The 18,566-nt window shown below is 44.9% G+C and overlaps 2 protein-coding genes across 3 annotated transcripts in view; one reads left to right on the top strand and one right to left on the bottom strand.

Moving 5' to 3' along the window:
* Positions 1-1,197: 1,197 nt before the first annotated feature.
* LOC129344437 (neuferricin) lies at positions 1,198-7,408 on the bottom strand. The gene is made up of 5 exons (XM_055001060.1): positions 7,290-7,408; positions 6,678-7,185; positions 5,679-5,819; positions 3,511-3,697; positions 1,198-2,043 (listed from the first exon to the last, which is right to left on the bottom strand). Exons 2-5 carry the CDS (start codon positions 6,928-6,930, stop codon positions 1,830-1,832), a joined length of 795 nt encoding a protein of 264 aa, XP_054857035.1. The 5' UTR covers positions 6,931-7,185; positions 7,290-7,408; the 3' UTR covers positions 1,198-1,829.
* Positions 7,409-7,910: 502 nt separating this feature from the next.
* The window catches only part of ZZEF1 (zinc finger ZZ-type and EF-hand domain containing 1), a 100,735-nt gene continuing 90,079 nt past the window's right edge, over positions 7,911-18,566 (top strand). For both annotated transcript variants that reach the window (XM_055001956.1, XM_055001957.1), the window contains exons 1-2: positions 7,911-8,481; positions 18,033-18,177. In XM_055001956.1, coding sequence (XP_054857931.1) covers positions 8,002-8,481; positions 18,033-18,177 — 625 coding nt within the window. In that variant the 5' untranslated portion in view covers positions 7,911-8,001. The remainder of the gene's footprint in view (positions 8,482-18,032; positions 18,178-18,566) is intronic.

The following is an 18,566-nucleotide window of genomic DNA, read 5'->3' as shown; positions in this document are numbered from 1 at the left end:
CTACTTTTTGCCTCTGGTTTTTGAATAGGATAAAGGGGAGAGATTTGGCTCCTTGTCATAACTTTATCCACAAACTCATCTCAGCAGCCAGCTGGTGTGTGTGATTTTCTTTCAAGCGGGTAGAAATTCTGCTCTACTCCCTGTTTGGCGTGTCTTGCCAGGCACATGACACATCTCTGTTGTGGTTGTCCCAGGCACGAAGAAGGCAAAACCATTGGGAAAATAGGGAAAATCACTTGTTGGATTGTGATTCGCACAGATGAAGGGGGTTGCCTGTCTTGAACCAGATTATTGAATGATTAGACTCTTGTCTGTGTTTGAGTTGCTGCTTTCTAGTCAAATTACTCTTGGGAGTTGAGGTCTGTTGGTATCTTAGTTTTGGACAATGCATACTTGGATTAGTCATGAGTCTTGGTCTGATTGCACCAAAATCAGTATATTTGATTTCTGTGTTTTTTACCTGTTAAAAGGAAGATGAAGGTTTGAAGAGATGATCTCCCATAGTTAATCATCATTGCGGGTATGGGGAAGAGTGCTTTTGACTAGCCTAATAACTCACGTGGAACAAGTGTCCTTGTTTATCTTATGCTCACTCAGTTAATTTGGTCTTAGGGTTAAGATGTGAGGTTTCTGGAACCATGCTGTGAATTGGCTTGCTAATGTTTCACATAGTAAGAGGCTGTTAATTGAAAATACTGAGTACTAATTCCATTTGCAAAAAGATAATAAATGCCTTAACCCTGCCTGTAAAACCAATCGCTCATGCAAATTTTCCACATGACACTGAAATGCCTCTCCATTTATGAATAAAAGGAATCTTCTACTGGTCCAATATCCTTGCAAAGGACAGCTGAGGAAGTAGATGTGTGTGGGCTACGCTGTTTCAGACTGCAGGAGTGGAACTTGCAAAGGAGAACGCTCTTCTATGCAATCCTATTTTCTGCACTACGAAAACTAGATATAGAGGAAGCCTGTAGCTTAGTCTACTGCTTAGCAATCTTGTTCTTTCTGTCTATGGATTTTTCCTCTATGTAAGAGTTTCTCCCTGCAGTGTGAATGGTACAGTCCACATCCAGGGCTTATCTTAGTGACATTCTGAAAACCAGGACTTCATCTTGGAATGGATCTTTCTGTATTTCCAGCAGTGGATTTTGTGTGTTCCACTGTAGAAGAATCACTTTAAAATAACACTTCTAGTTCCTGAGATTCTTGGTCTGGTTCTGAAAAAGGTAGTCATTTTTTAAACAAAAAGACAAACTACAGCTTTCCCCCTCAAGTCCTTGTAAAGCAATGTATTTTTCCAATATTTATAAGCCTCTGTTTAAATTCTTGTAATAAACAAGCATTATTGAATGGATGGCATTGGGAATTCTGATTGCAAACGACTTCACTTGCAATTTCAGAAAGTAGAGCAATTCTATCTGGCTGATTTGCATTTTTGGGAGATAATGAACGTGCCACTGTAACAGGATGCAAACCAAGTGTCCCTGTGCTGGTGACGAGTTTATACAGAACATGTGGTATTTATTCACTGTTAGCAGTCTACAAGGTCATGCATATTACCAATTAACAAGGTCATGCCCAAAATGAAGAGACTTTGTATCGACTCACATTTATACATTTTCAAAGGCCCACTGTCAATCTAAAAGAGTACATGGCTTCCCTTGTTTAATCCGAGATTGTGGGAGATTAAAACTTCAATTCACCTGGCCACCTACATTCATTCATGATCAGTGTGTATAGGAGAGGAGGAGTGAGTCAACCAATGAGCTCTACCTGTGTACAAAGCTCAGCTTCTTTGGAGTTGCCTCTGACATCTGAATGCTGCCTTAGTCTTTCAAAGCACACCAGTTGGACAGTGGGTGGCAGCCTTCATATTCTTGAAGTTTGGGATTGTCCAAGTCACCTCTGTTGCTGGGCTGCTGGGAAGAGGATTGCTCAGAAGGGGGCCCTTCTGTCCTCACACACACACAGTGGCTGCCTCGTGAGCCTGGCTCATACATCTTTCTGGGAACACCAGTCCAATCTCTGCTGATTCCCCCACTGCAAAGACAAGTAGGAAAAAGAAGAGACTTTAAGAATGAATAGAGCATGGTTTCCAGTCCTGAAAAACACCAGGCTAACAAAATACTCTACACCCTACAATAGCCCTGCAGAGAAGATTAACATATCAAGCACCAATCCATATGCAAAAGAACCTCCTCAGGATACAGTGAAGCCTCTATTAGCATTCCACACCCTGGGAAACTCTTCCAGGATGACTCAGGCCAAACCCACCTTCCTGAAGAGATATAAATTATCTGCCAACATCTCCACACTGTGACACACAGATCTCTGTCTTTTGGTGCTACACCTCTGAAAATGCCAGTCACATCTGCTGGTGAAACGTCAGGAACTACAATGCCAAGACCACGGCTATACAGCCCGGAAAATCCACAACAACCAACAACCAAGTAGGAAAATTATTGCAACTCAGGAGATACTTTGGAAAGAACATGAGAAAAGCATGGCTATCCATTTCTGTATACCTTTTGCTAAGCGGCTTCACCAAAGTAGTTAAATTACCATCAAATTACCAAATTAGGAAATAATTCAATGGTGAATGAACCATTATGGGAAGAAAATCCTCAAACTTGTCTCCATAATGAGACCAAAGAACAACACTTTGAAGTTTCTGGAGGGATAATTTTCCACAGCCACTACTGAAAAGGCCCAGTTCTTAATTGTGGCTTCTCCTGGTCCCTAAAACAAAGATCCTGATTAGGTTGCTAGTCTGCAGAGGGAAAGTCCTCATACAGAGGAACAAGACAATAATTATTAAGAGCGTGAGCCTGACTTGTACCAGCACATCCTGGACAGCTCACTCCAGACCAACATGGCTGTTAGTCTTCTTCCCCTTTCCACATATTCTTTGGATTTTATGAATTTTTGTCATCCGTGCAAGGTTTCAGAAGGATGGGGTCAAAATATCTCTATCCAATAGCCGTATCTTATCCCTATGTAGACTAAAAAAATCCACACAAGGGGGCTGCTCAGCTACAATTTAGGGTTCTGCAAATGGAGAAGAGGTGTGTGCCAGATATGCAGAAAAATCATTTGGTGACATAATATTGGGAACGGAACCCTCAAAAACTAAAAAGTGGAAAAAACAGAGAGTTTGGGCAAGATTCCTAGAAAGGCATGATGTCACTTCCGGGTTTCCCCAGAAGTGATGTCACACTGCCCATTTATTTCATTTCTTCTGCTGCCACAGAAAAGTGGTAGTGGGAAATGTCAGCTGGGGTGGAAAATTCTCCATGCCCACCAGGGGGCTGGTAACCCTAGTTGTGAACCCAAAATGGCACCTGCCTTTAAGGCATGTCTAGGCAGAGGGAAGATGGACTGTGCAGAAAAGTGCAACATAGGTCAGGAGAACAGAATTTCTGCCATGAATACTCACAGGTCCCCACTGATAAACACTGAAGAACACTGGATATACAGCCTCAAGCCACCCACCATCTCAGCTCATACCTCTGCTTGGAACACCAGACTCTGCTTCCAGAAGCGGATCGCCATTCGGCATTACAAGGTGGGAATAACTGCTTTTTCTCCTCCTCTTGGGTTTGCAGCCTCTGCCCTTCATCAATCAGTGCTTGGGCTTGCTGTAGAAGAAGAGTGGGGTTCCCATCTTCATCATAAAACCTCCCTGCAACTTTGCCTTTCCAAGAGTGGGAGAGAAAACCAAAAAAGGCATTTTTTAACCGCCACCTGCTTATCGCCCTCATCTTGGGGAGTTACCTTTTGCTACTGCAAGGGATGAGTACTGTACAAACACAATATTAAAACTACTCCAAGGAGCTGGAACACCTTTCCTTGTGAGAAAGGGTTGGAAATCCTGGGGCTTGGGGTGGAGAAAATGCCAAGGATTCGTTAAAATTTGTACAGGGTGGAGAAGTTGATAGAGGGAGCGTCTTCTTCCCTCAGGGACACCCTATGAAGTTGTTGGGAAACAGGTACAGGATGGACAAAAGGAAATACTTTTTTGCACAATGACTAATCAAATTCACTACCAGCGGAGAGGCAGTGATGGCCACAAACATAAATGGCTCTAAAAGGGAATCAGAGTGATTCATGAAAGGAAACTTTCATATCAGAGGCATTACACCTCTGAGTATCGGTGCTAGGAGACAACATCAGGGGACAGCCTTTGCCTCCATGACTGGTTTGTTGGCCCTTCATGCCAACTGGTTGGCTGCTGCGTGAAACAGAATGCTGGACTAGAGGGGACCACTGGTCTGTGCTAGCAGGGCTCTTCTTATGTTCTTGTACATTCATGCACTGCTCCTTGGCGATTATAGTTTGATCCATTATTATATTATAGATCTACAAACTACAAATTGCCAATTGTAGTTTGATCCATTAAATTTGGGGGCTATACTAACATGTACCGCGCCCACTGCAGAGATGCAAAAGCAGCCCATGCTTTCACAGTGTAGTGGATTTCTAACGGTGCCTTACCTGCTCTTGCCCCTGGGGCATAAATAACCCAAGAAATCCTGTAAATTGTGGGCACGTGCCAACAGTTGCTAGCCGCCCCACTGAATGCTGAACAGCTGCAAGACACTTGAATTGTTGTTCCTTTTAAATGGTGAACAAACCCATGTGAGCATCTTGGGTGCTCAACTCAAAGGCAAAGCAAGCATTGCAAGAGGAACAGGGTGTATGCTTGAACAAATTATTTTTGCAAGGATCACAGCAGTGCTGACAAAGACATACTTTAGGTAGCCCAGTTTGCACACGTGAAAACGTTAAAGCAATTAAATCTTTATCAGTCCTATGAGATTTTTGATAATGCGCCCATGCCAGAGTGAAGAAATACCTCTTCAATTTTTTTTAAAGAGCTCTTGGCTCTTCCTCAGACTATGGTTCACAGCCCATGGCCTTGGTGGACACCAGCCAAGGATGTCCTGCTTACTTTTTGCCTTTTTAAATATGATGCTTTTTAAATTTAATTTTTTTAAAGCCTCATACAGAATAGAAGAAAAAACAGAATAGTAAGAAATTTATAATAATAAGTAATAATAACATTCAAATTACATACCACCCTTCAGGACAATTTAATGCCCACTCAGAATGGTTTACAAAGTATGTTGTTATTATCCCCACAGCAATTACCCTGTGAGGTGAGTGGGGCTGAGTGACTGCCCCAAGGTCACCCAGCTGGCTTCAGACGGAGGAGTAGGGAATCAAACCCGGTTCTCCAGATTGGAGTCCTGCACTCTTAACCACTCCACCAAAGTGGCTCTCACATAAGCATCCATGTTTCCAAATTTCTATAAATAAGCCCATGGCTGTCATCTATATGCCATACATTCAAATATCAATAAAATTTTAAGGTCCTCAATTTATTAAATTACAGGAGGTGAGCATTTATCTTTCCAATGCCGTAATATGAGTCTGTTTTATGTACATTTGTTTAAAAGTGTATTTTTTGTAAGCTGCTTTGGGGCTCCATCAGGAAGCAAATTGGGATAAAAATATAGATACTAAATAAGTTTTTTTTTAAAAAAAGTGTTTCATTGTTCAGCTAGGGCTATCTGGGGCTACAGGTCCTGCTTTTCTCCAAACATTCTGCTCAAGTTATAATCATCAGAGAGAATAGGACTGTAGATTCTTTGACGCTATCACTAGTTACTTACCAATAAGCACATAATTCTTACTGTAGAATGAGAGCCAGTTGTGGATGGTCAACATTTCTGATGGTGATAACCCTGCAATATCATCCACCAAACCTTTTTCAGTAAAGTCACCTGTTGCGAAAGCTCGAGAGGCATCTTTCCCTAGAGAAACAATGTTCAATTAACACCCAGAATGGCCACCAGCCAACGGCAAACAAAGATGCTGAATACATGAAGCTGTCTTCTAATGAGTTAGGCCATCTGGTCCATCTAGATCAACACTAAATTCCAACAGCATAGATCCAGAGGAGTTAGCCGTGTTAAGTCTGTAGTAGCAAAACCAAAAAGAGTCCAGTAGCACCTTTAAGACTAACCAACTTTACCGTAGCATAAGCTTTCGAGAATCACAGTTCTCTTTGTCAGATGCGATGCATCTGACGAAGAGAGCTGTGATTCTCGAAAGCTTATGCTACAGTAAAGTTGGTTAGTCTTAAAGATGCTGCTGGACTCTTTTTGGTTTTCCAACAGCATGAGGGTCTCAGGTCTTGCCTAAGAACTTGAACTGGAGGTGCCAGTGAGGGAACCCAAGACCTTCTACATGCAAAGCAGGTGCTCTTCTACTAAGTCACAACCCCTAACGTACTAGTATGTCAATCTACAGAAAGAACCAAAACTCCAGGAGATTTCCTGTATGCACCTAGGGCTGTTATCTTTTTACAGTCTCACACAAGAAAAGGGGCACCAACTGCCATGCGCTGGAAAAGAACCCAGGCAGAACCGCACACCTATTTGCATACCCAGCAGCCAACACCACTGAAATAAGGAAAGACTGCCTAGGGTCAAAGATGGGAGAGAATATTACAGGAATTATCCCTCATTTGCCTGCCTACCAACCACTGCATGTTAAGCAAAGGGAAATGAACACAGACGGGGGTCATTCCATCAGTTCTATTGGCCAGCAACACACACATCTCTCCCCAAGCCAGCCGAATTAACCCAGGCGGTCCTTCCAGAGAATACCGGAGAAGAAGCTGTAGGCTCCCCCCGGTCCATAGTGCTTGTGCCCGCGCTCCACATCAAAGACCCGCCCCAGCACAGCCAGGTAAAGGCCCCGGCTCTGTACGCCGCCCGTGTAGCGGCTCAGTTCGGCGGCGCTCAGCACCCGCTCCTCATCACGCGTCTGCCACAGCCAAGAGCGGGGATCGAACCGGCGGCCCCAGAGCCAGGAGGCCACCAAGCCCAGAGACAAGGCAGCCAGCGCTCCTCGCAGCATCGGGCCCGGATTGGACGAGAGGCCGAGGGGCGGGCCCGAGGCGGCCAGTTCTCAACATGGCAGCAGGCGGACCATTAAGGGAATCACGTGGCACATCCCAAAAGTCATTGGCTCCGGTTTTCAAGGTGGCAACCAGCGAATCGGCTGGCTGTCGTAAACAAAGCCGAGCTTTTCGACGCTCCTTTACGGCAGCGTTGCAAAAGAAGATCTGGTCCTTATGGTTGAACGGCGAAAGAATAGTCTGTGGGCGGAAGCCTACGAGACGACAAGAAAATGCAGCATTACATATAATCGCAGTTTCTATTTCAGTTTCGGTTTAAAATTGGATTTTATTCCAACGCAAATATCGGTGTTTTTACCATGCTGGTGACTTTGGTGGGAGCTCAGTCAGGAACGGATGCATTTCCGGTTTAATCGGAAGTTCATACACCGCTTCTGTCTCTATGGTTGTCCATCCAACGTTATAAACGCGGCTTTTGGGGCGAGTTAGATGCCACTATACGATAGCTTGGCTCTCAAAAGGAATGCGGGGGGGAGCGAATCGAGGAACCTAAGAGGTGTCGCTTTACGGCGTCGTCGCAAACAAACGTCGTAAAACGGCGAAAGACGAATTCCATGTTTTGTGTTGCCTCTTGGTACTCGTGAGAGAAAACCGGTTTTACGGCAGCGCCGTAAAGTCGTCCCTGAAAAAAGTACAGGGAGGGGGTGGGAAAGCATTTTCTTTCGTCGGTTTCCCACAGTGCAACAAAAATAAACTCAAATTTCGCTCGGTATCGCTTTACAGCAGCGTCGCAAAAACGAGCTCCGGAGGGGAAAAGTCCTGCGCTATCGTTTTACGGCAACGTCGCAAAAAGTTAAAAAATACCCTGTGTAGGGTGGTTGGGATGGGCGGTGCCGTCCCCAGTCGCTTTACGGCTCCGTCGCAACCCTCCCTTTTCTGCCTTTCCTCCGCAAAGGCAGGGCTTTTGCGACGCCGGGCGTTGCTTGGCGGCGGTGTGGAATCCTGAGGGAGCGGCCCTTCCCGGAGCGCTGACAGGCCGCCGCCCGCCCTGAGGGAGAAGCCGGCGCCCCATGGGGAACGTGGGCAGCCACAGCGAGGGCGAGGAGGAGGAAGAGGAGGAAGCCGCGCAATCTGCGCGCGGGGCCGCCTCTGCCGCCGCCCCCCTCAGCGAGGGCGCCATGGACCCCCCGCCGGCCTCCGCCGCCCCGCCGGCCTCCTCCTCCTCGCCCCCGGCCGCCTCCTCCTCCGCGGCCTTCCCGCCGGCCGCCGTGCTGCTGAGCCAGGCGCGGCTGCGCGAGGCGGCGGCGGCCCGGCTGCGCGAGGCGCCCTCGGCCGAGTCGGTGCTCTCCCGCCACCGCGGCGCCCTGGTGCGCTGGCTGGAGGAGCGCCTGGGCCGCGGGGAGCAGGTCGTTAGCCTCGAGCAACTCTGCGAGGCCCTCGAAAGCCGCGCCGGGCCCGCCCAGGGGGGAGCCGGGACGGCCGCCGCCGCGGGAGCCGGGGCCGCCGCCAGTGCAGAAGCCGCCGCCGAGGAGCGAGCGCGGGTCGAGGAGGTCAGTGCGGGGAAGGGGCGCTGAAGGGGATCGCCCCGGGGGCTACCCGGCGCGGCTCGTGGAAGCGAGGCATCAGCTTCCCTCCTAGCTCGCTTCGTGAAGGGGATAGGTGGTGGTCGCAGGCTTGGACTACGGGCTGGGAAGCTTGGGTTCAAAACCCTCCTCTGTCGTGGGTAAGATGTAAGATTCAAAGCATCTTACATCATTAAAAAACAACCTTAATCTGAAATACTATACGAATGCAACCAATGACAAAGTAAACTATCACTCTTTGACCTCTGTTCAAGAGTCACTCGATAGTAGCACATCAGGAAAGCTCTGCTTTACTGGGCTTATGGAGTCTTTCCTCACATCCTCAGGGATGCTGTTCCATGGCCACTGAGAAAACCTGATCAGAGACAGTTCTTACTGACCTGTGTGGAAGGACTAGTAATTCCTGATCTGATGATCCAGAGGAGTTAGCTGTGTTAGTCTGTAGTAGCAAAATAGAAAAGAGTCCAGTAGCACCTTTAAGACTAACCAACTTTACTGTAGCATAAGCTTTCGAGAACCACAGTTATTGTATCTGATGAAGAGAACTGTGATTCTCGAAAGCTTATGCTACAGTAAAGTTGGTTAGTCTTAAAGGTGCTACTGGACTCTTTTCTATTTTTATACATCATAGAGGGATGGATATTGTCCTATAGATATAAGGATTTTGGGTCATGAAGTGGTTTAAAGATTAAAGCTTTGCCTAAACATGGAAGCAAGTTGGCAGCCAATGTATTGATCTTAAATTTAGGGTAATAGATGCAGAAAGCGTAATCTCAGCCAGCAAACTAGCTGCTGCATTCTGCACCAATTGAAACTTACATGCTGTGTTCAAGACCAGCCCCACAAAGACTGTTACAATAGTATTACTTTTCACTGACATAACGTTTTATGGTCTTTGTACTATTTCTGTGCACAACAGAACTGTGAAGTAGATGGGTGCCTTCACCATTTACAAAAATGTGGCTGTGTTGTATGCGTGATTGCTGAGCTGAGGTGGGATTTCCCTATAGATCGCACACGTCCTACACTGGTTCTTTATGAGCCACAGAGGCAGAGTTAAATCACAATTATTGGGAAAGGTGGAGAATTGCAATGAGAAAGTACATGAACATCAAGGAGCCAGACAACTGATGTGGCTAGTGTAGAGCTATGATCGCTTGAAAGGCAACTTAGGAAAAATTTGGACCTGATGAGAAAGGATAAACATTAGTATGGGCTTGAGATGAGAAAATGTAAATTAGTTGGGATACTGCATTTGGTCATATAGTCAGCTTCAGGATAGGAATGGTGAGTGCAGAGGAACCAAGAAATGAAGGTTTCTTAGTTTCTTATTGTCTTTTTTGTAGCCCACTTTTCTTTGTAATTGGGATCCAGAGTGACTTATGGCATCGTTCTCCCCTCCTTTATCTTATTGGCACAAACAACCACCTTGTGAAGTAGCTTGGGCTGAAAGATTGTGATGGGCCCAGGGTTACTCAAAGAGCGTCCGTGGTAGTGGAGATTTGATCCTGGCTATTCCAGGTGTCCTAGTCCAACACTAACCACTATGCGATGCCATGTTTTGGAGGTTTCTCTGAGAGCTTTGCTTGAAAACCATCTTTGTTTATATTCCCATTCCTGTGAATGTAGATGTTCAGAAGTTTCTGAGGAGATGTAGCATGGTTGTGGTGGGGGTTGTCTAAATACTAGACGCATTGGTCCAGTGGCAGGTTTTTTTTTACCAGCCTCATCTTCCTGCATGATCTGTGGCTACAAAAAGCCTGCAGCTGTGGGCATTAATGAATCATGACAAAAGCATATTATGGGGTGTGCATCAAAAAAACCCCAGCAAATCAGAATCTTTTTTCACCAAATCTGAGAAAAAATTTGGAATGTCATGAATTCCGAATTGATTCTTTAGTTCGGTTCGGCTGTTTCTGAAAAAAATGGCCATTGTTTTCTATGTGTCATTTTTCAAGAAAACTTCACCAAATTTGGAGGGAACCTACTCCTGACTATCCTCGAAAGATCTGCCAAGTTTCGTGAAGATTGAACCCTGGGAGCCAATTTTATGGGCCCCTAAAGCAGGTGTCCCCACCCATTCTCCATTATTCCCTGTGGGGGGAGATATTTGGGGGCTATCTGGGGTTGGAGGTGGCATTTTTCACACAAACCCCACCAGATTTTTAGGGGACCTACTCCTGACTGTTCTCTGAGCCCCCCCCCCCCCCCAAGTTTCAGGAAGATTGGACTCCAAGGCCAATTCTATGGGCCCTTGAACAAGGTGCCCCCAGTCACTCTGTTATTTCCTGTGGGGGGAAAAGTCAAAGCTGACTCCCATTGCAGAAACACACTGGGCCAAGCCTGCCATGGCTGAGGCATACTCCCAAATGCAAGCTGAGCTCATCACAGTGAAAGCCCAAGAGAAGCAAACTGAAGCACAGGAATGGAATCCCCCCTCCCCCCGAAACAAAGTGTGGGAAGGGGACCAACACCGCATCAGAGAATCACATCCATTCCACCCAAACCAAACTGAAGCAAAGGACGCTGTTACAACTTAGCCCAACAGAAACATACTGAAGCAAGGGAATGTCATGTGCTTGTTGCTAGGTACTGCATGGTTCTGTTCTGTGATGTTTCCTCACTAGCTGAACCCAGTGCCTGGATGCTGTATATGATACTAGTTCTATCTCCAGCCCCTGAATAGCCTCCAGATATTATCTCCATAGCGAATAATGGAGAGTAGATGGGGGTACCTTCTATGGGCCATAAAATCCCCCCCCCCAGGGTCCAATTTTCATGAAACGTGATCCCCCCCGCCAGCCCACTGGATAGCCCCCAGAGTGATTTCCCCATAGAAAACAATGGCTGAGTTTTACTGATTCCCCCCCCCCCCCGAAAATTTGGTAAATATTTAAGATACTTGGTTTTTTATTTGGAATATCCATTTTTACCAAATCATCCAAAATTCAGTATTTTAATCTGAATTCTGAACCAAACTGCACACTCCTAGTGTCTTATGCACACTGTGAATGCAGTGGCCCTGATGCAGAGAGGGGTGTGTGGAGAAACTATATTCACAGTGGAACCTTTTCCCTAGCTACATACCACTCCTCCACCTCAATCACATTTTGTTGATTTATAAACTTCTGTAGATGCTGTCTGTGATGATGTGTGAGAGGGATGTTTTAGAGGTTTATATGGAACAGAGAGAGTGGACAGAGAGAACTGCTTCTCCGTTTCCCAGAAGAGAACTTGAGGGCAACCAATGAAATTGATGGGCAAATGGATTCAGGTCAGACAAAAGGAAGTATTTCTTTACACAATGAATGATTAAAATACGGAATTCACCGCCAGAGGATGTGGTGATGTCCAGAAGCATAAATGGCTTTAAAGGGGGATTAGATAAATTCATGGGGGATAGTTCCATTAGGCATGGTGACACTCAGCCATGGGTATTTGAGTACTAGAGCTAGGAAGCTATATCAGGGGGAGGTACTGGCCTAGGGATGTCAATTGCCTGCTTTTGGCTCGAATTCTCCCGCTACTGCGCCCCTCACCCTCGCCTCTGGGGACCATTGGGAGACCGGCAGGGGAGGGGGGGAATGACAGAAATGTCCTTGTGTTATGTGACTAGGTCATGTCTGGGCAAAAACCTAGGTGTGATGTCAGTTTGTCAACTCACACTTTAGAAACTCTTGGCTTATTTATTTACATTATTTATAGTCTGCCCTTTTCACTAAATCATGGTGGATTTCACAGTGTAAGTCAATGCAGTCAATAGGATGGGGTTTCCAATAAGCAATATAAATCGAATTAGCGTGGCAGGAATTAAAACTGAATAAAAAGCCAGAACAAAGCTGAAACAAAGGTTTTCTAGAACATCCTCTGGCATCATATCCAGACTTTTGTCGAGGTGGTGCAGTGTCACATCTGCCCCCAAAGCTCCCTGAGGTGCCGTGCTGTGTCCCGGCATCCTTACTTTGGCCTCTGATCCCTAATGTTGGCTCTCTAGAATAACTGGTTGACTGCTGTGTGAGACAAGATGCTTGAGCACTGGTCTTGTATGCCAGGCTCTTCTGATGTTCTTACGTTCTCAATTTAAAAAGCTGCCTGTGCCATATTATGGGAACTCCTGTTTAGTGGGAAAAAATAATTTTGTGCATGTAAAGAGAGTTGCTGCGGTGAGGCCAGTACTTTTACAATAAGCAGGATGAAACTGCCCTCACCTGGATGGCCCAGGGAAGCCCGATCTTGTCAGATCTCAGAAGTTAAGCAGGATCAGCCCTGGTTAGTACTTGGATGGGAGACCACCAAGAAAACCCAGGGTTGCTACTCAGAGGCAGGCAATGACAAACCACTTCTGTTTGTCTCTTGCCTTGAAAACCTTATGGAGTTGCTACAAGCAACGCAAACTGCCAGTGTATCTCCACAGTTACTTAGGACTTCCAAGGAAGGTAAATCTGAAGAGGGTCACAAGAATAGGAGAGGGAGTTCACTCCAGAATGAGGCTGTTCTCTCTGCAAAAATGAAACAAAGGGAGAAGAAAATTGAGCTATGAACTTTTTCAGTGTGGAGTCTCTCACTGGCTGAAACGAAGCTTAAAAGGTCACTTTATAATCGAATATGTATTCTAGCAAATGAAGGCTTTAAGTCTGTATCATGAAGATGAAAATCACTTTATGAAAAACACCTTCATAAGCTAAGTTAAGTATGCAATTGTATTGCCTTTGTAGGAGAGGGTGTGGACCTGCAATACGGGTGATGGTACAAGGAGAAAGATTGCTTCTGGGCAAAGGTTCTGTGCCCACACCCTGTTACTCAGCAAGGAAGTTGTTAGAGTTACTGCACTCAGTTTCTAGGAAATGACAGCTCTGTCTTCAGTAACACCGCCTTGCTTGCATATAAATAGATCCCGCATGTTGTGCTGAAAGTTCAGACCAGTTTACAGTTCTCTTTTGTTCTTGAAATAGGGGCCAGTAAAGGACAGCACAAAGTTAATGCCTCTCATCTTTGTGCAAATGAGCTAGAAGAAACCTTTGCACTACCTGAAGGCCTGTCAAGTGGGTGTGCTGCTTAAATGAAGCTGTAAAAACACACAGGCAGGGCTTGATTTAAAGTCATTTGGGACTAAGGGGGGATATTTTAGGGCCCTTCAAGGTATGTTTCTTCAGCACCTATCTACTTAGTTCAGTCTGGGTCCCGAACACCAGCTGTAATGCCGGAAACATATTTGGGTCCTTAGAGGCAAGTCAGATTGACATGAACCAGACCTGCATGTCATAAGTAGCTATTAATTTGGAATAGGAAATAACCAGTTAGAAATTTAGTTTGGTTCCAACATCAGTGGCATTTCCCCAAAGTACTAATTTAGTGTTTGTGAAATTACCTTAATATATGGAGAGGCTTATCTGAGAATCTGGAGGTATCAGAGTTCACGAAGCCGTCGCTGAGAGCAGAGACCAGGAGTAGTTTCCTTTCCCTTTAGAAGCTTGTCTCTGAGCGGCAGGGTTTGTTATCCAAAGCAGGTCAGGTTATTTCAGGGCCAATGCAAATGTTTTCCTAGAATAAGTCTTGGGCGTTTGGGAATTTCTGCCTATTTCTTTTGCTGCATACAGCAGGCACTTTCAAACTGAAAGTGCCACAAGTTTGGAAGCAAGGTCATTTCCTCTAACTGGATGTTGAAACCACAAAATAAAAACTTTCTGCATGAGATGGGGAGTGGGTGGAAAGTGGAAAGAGAGTGCTTGCAGCGTACTCCTCTCTTCATTCTGTGTATGTGAGGTTATAAAAGGTTTCAGGCCACTAGACTAGATTTTTGTAACTGGCATTGCCATTTTACTAATTGCGTATTCTGATTTAATTCAGATCACATTAGCAGAATGGTCCTGGCTCAGTGTTAAAGCATCTGTTTTGTATTCAAAATATCACTGGTTCAGTTTCTAACTCGAATATCTTAGTTGCTGGGAAAGACCTTTCTCTGCCTTGGTCAAAGTCCTGTTGATTTTCAGCTGATGTTCCTTGTATATTTTCGAACACTTTTCCTGAAACCATGCATAAAAGAAGACATATTTGCGTAAACAAAGCTATAGTTTTGAGGTGCTCAGATATTCCCCTCAATAGATTCTTTCCCCCCACGAAAGCTCACATGTGGTTATTTGGGAATGATTCAGAGATACCTCTCGTCGCATTTCTGCAATCTCCATATCTCCTAACCTCAAAACTGGCTTGAGAATACGCAATAAATTACTTGCTTATGTTGTGGCGATGGTATTATACTACCCATTGAGTTGCAGAATGTCATTCTGGGAGTGTAGTTTGGGTAGAGAGCCATGTTACCTGCAGTAGGATTCGAGTCCAGTGGCACCTTAGTGATGAACAAGATTTTCAGAATGTAAGCTTTCAACAGTCACTGCTCCCTTCTTCAGACGCTGGATTCAAATCCTGCTGTTTGGGGGCGTGGGGATGGGGAGTGAGGGGGTACGTCCAAGAAAACTTTGAGTGGAAAGAGAGATTATTTTCAGTATCCTTACTTGTCACTTTGATTGTGTGCCCTTTGAGGGACAGCAGTACATAAGGAATTGAAAACTGGCTGTTTTATATGAATATATATATGTATGAATGTAATATAATAATATAATGAATATATACAAATGAAAATTCTCTGTAATCTAACATGGGGATACATGGGTTGTAAATGTAAACGCTTGCTATACGTTTCAGGGAATGCACAAAGCTGTTTTTTCACTAAATAGATCTTCCGCACTGTTTGAATATACTATGAGCCAGAGCCTTCATTATGTGGCACCCACACACAGGCTCAAGCTCAAACTAGCAAGGCTCAAGCTGAAACTTAAAAACTTGCTCCTTATCCCATTGTTGTGTTGACTCCAGCTGTTCTGTGCTTCTGCCTGTAGCAGTTCAGTGTATCAGCAGAGTACATCTCTGCTGATAATTCCTCTTGAAATGAAGACTGGTTATCTTCTCATATCAAAGGTCATAAGCAGGCATTGCTAGTCACGCAACTAACTGCAATGTTTGGCTAAGTGACCTCTCAAATATTACAGTTCAAACAGATATCTTGCAGCTCTTGTTTGTTGTTGGTGGGGCTGTGACCGTATCTGTGCAGTCAACAAGGGCATTGGTTGAGCTAGTTGGCATAGAGAGGAATTATGGAGGTGGTCGGCATAATTTCCTGCTGTGGGCTGCAATCTGGACAAAAGCAATTGTTGAAATAGAATTCTCTCCTTGAAGTTAGGGAATGGTTGCTAAGTGTCTTCTGCTCCTTCTGCCTCAGTTCGTTTGCAGTGCTGTCGTGTCCATTTTTCGCATGCTAGATGTGCCTCCTGCCCTGAACACCCTAGACTAACCTGAGCTCATTGGAGCTTGGAAGCTAAGCAGGATCAGCCATGGTTGGTAGCTGGATGCAGGAACATCCAAGGAAAACCTGAGTTGTTATGCAATGGCAATCCGTCTGTGCTTGCCTCTGGCCTTAAAAACCCCATGAGAGATTGCCATGAGCGGGTTGTGACTCGATGGCACTTTATTATTAGATGTGTTCCATTTTACTTGGCAAGTTGACCCTGTTAGAAGATGTGATGGCAACTTGCCTACAGTATTTGTGCTTTCTGCAAAGATAGTAATGGATCTCTCTGTAGAATGAACTCAGAAGGAGGGTATGCTATGCAAAAATGACTCGTCAGTTCTTATCACATCCATCTTGGATGTTTTATAGAGAGAATGGAAGCACCTGATCTAGACCCCCAGTTAGAAAAGAGAGGGAAAAGCAAACAGCTGCGGAGAGTGAACAATGAATGGCTGATCTGCTCAATGTAAATATGACTTCCAGGAGCGTCTGTACTAGACAAAAGATGACACTGCTCTAATGGTTTTAAAGCTCAGTGATTTACACACTTCCTTCTGTTCATCCTTAAAATAGTTCAGGGTTGTTATTTAATGGTGCTTTTCTACAGATAAAGATGGGAAAGAGGGTGCAGTTCAGAGCTGTCTAGTGTGTCTATGTTATGGCTTTATTTGGGATCTGTGGTCAGGCACCCAAATCCAGCACTAGAAAGACACTCCTACTGTCTGTTTACCAAAGTTAGCAGTAGCCCAGGGTTACTTTTCCCATGCCATTTCAGGTTTGGCAACATACTTCTGTAACTGTGCCATCATAAGCAGAATTAACACACGTCTAAATGCATTGAAGTCAATGGAGTTAGAAGGGTGTAACTGTCCTTTGGACTGTATGTAAAATTCATTGCTGGTAGTGATTGCTGTGGCCAAGTCTTGATTAGGTTCATACCAGTTGATGCTATCTCTTGCTAAACAAAGTTTCTGTGTGTGTAAATGTGGATTGGCTGTCTTTTAATTTATTTAAATATCTACATGCTGCCTCTCCAAAATTGTTTGCAGTAAAACAACATAGACAGGCTAACAGCACAAAGTAAGCAGTGTAAGCAGCTTAACAGACCAAAAGTCATCCTCATAAAGCGGTAGCATTAAAAGTTAATCTACATTAACACCAGCAGTAGAAAATTAAGGCAAAATCATAAACATTGAAATGGAAGGGCCACCTCTTCCCATATTTCTTCCTATCAGGTGAAGTTGTCTTCTGAGGCCTTGCTTCACCTGACATCTCTGACTGTGGTTAAATGGGTCGGTGCAAGAAAAAGCAGGGCGTTCTCAGTTGGGGCACCCTCCCCCCCATGCGCATAGCAGTTTGCCTGGGATAGAATTTGTTGAGTTTGTAGTGCCAGATGAAAAGTTATTTATTTGCTCAGGCCTTTTGTTTGGTTTGTTGCTGGATGGTTTGTTAGTTGACTGGTTTGTTCCGTTTGTGTCTTCCTTTATGATTTAATAATAGATCTCATTTCCCCCCTCCTCTTGTGATGTTCTGTTGCGTTATAACATTTTCATAACTGGGTTGATGTTGTTTGGTTTTATTGCTGTCTCATTTTGTGGTGCTTTGCTTTCTCTACTGTTTTGAATGTTTGATATGTTGATCTGCTTTGTGATCTGTTGTTATTATTTTTGAGTTGTTGGGATAGGATGAGTTTTAACTTATAGGATACAGTTTTTAAAAGTTGGGTGAAGTTGTAGGGTGCCCTTATGGCTGAGGGGTGGGGTAGAAGTTTCTCTAATAAGATGAAGGTTGTATTATTTAAAACAGCAGCGAGACCAAACCCCAAATTAATAATTTACACAGAAAGCAATCCTAAGCAGGGTCTGCTCAGAAGTAAAAGCCATTTTTTAAATTGGGGCGTACTTCTAAGAAATATTGTTAGGATTGCATCCAAAGGCTCAGATAAATGAGAACACTTTAGTTTGATCCCTGAAAACTCTCATCTCTGGAGAGGATTATGGGGTGGGATGGCTTTCCATAGAGAAGGCCCTGTCCTCTGTTTGCCTCACTTCTGAAGGTGGCGGAGAACATGGAGCTGAGTTTCAGGTAGATATTACATTTACTGAGTGGTGAGCATAGTAAGAGTAATCTCCAATTTGCCCATCTGCCGGCTGATCGTCTCTTCTTCCCCCAGGCCTTTGCTCAGTTTGACACCGAAGGGGATGGCACCGTGGATGTGGAGAACATGCTGGAGAATCTCAAGACCTCCAGTGGAGCCAATCTGCAAAGGGAGCTTAGCCATGTTATCAGACAGCTGCAGGCTTGTTCACTCGTTCCAGGTAAGAGAGAGGGGAGGGCAGAAAAGAAGTCGTCATCCTGGTACTTGGAGATCTTTGGGGTGGATTTTGGGGCATTCAGAACCACATAACTAACATGACATGTAAATGCTCCACTTGGAGATATCCTAGCTCAGTGGCGCAGCTCATGCATGTGGAATGTTCCAAGTTCAGTCCATGGCATCCTCAGTTAAAAGATCTTGTGTAGACAGATTGGGAAAGACCACAACCTGAGACCTTTGGGATTTGCTGCCAATTAAGACTTCTCTACTGGATTGGCTATGCAGTTGGGTTGGTGGTGGGACTTCCTTTTTTAAAAAAGGCAGTGTTTCTAGAAAAGGAGTCTTCTGGTGGAACCATTCAGCCTGAAAGCCCTGCTCATTTTGAGCACC

This window comes from Eublepharis macularius, chromosome 17 (genome assembly GCF_028583425.1).
Source record: "Eublepharis macularius isolate TG4126 chromosome 17, MPM_Emac_v1.0, whole genome shotgun sequence".
Classification (NCBI taxonomy): domain Eukaryota; kingdom Metazoa; phylum Chordata; class Lepidosauria; order Squamata; family Eublepharidae; genus Eublepharis; species Eublepharis macularius.
The sequence above is the reverse complement of the archived record's forward strand: the minus strand, read 5'-3'. Positions and strand labels throughout refer to the sequence as shown.

Coding starts and splice junctions, on each gene's coding strand:
- LOC129344437 (XM_055001060.1), bottom strand. CDS start 6,930: ATGCTGCGAGGAGCGCTGGCTGCCTTGTCTCTGGGCTTGGTGGCCTCC. Junction 5,820..6,677: donor AGCCTACAGCTTCTTCTCCG/GTATTCTCTGGA, acceptor TTGTTTCTCTAG/GGAAAGATGCCTCTCGAGCT. Junction 2,044..3,510: donor GTCTGGTGTTCCAAGCAGAG/GTATGAGCTGAG, acceptor TTGTCTTTGCAG/TGGGGGAATCAGCAGAGATT.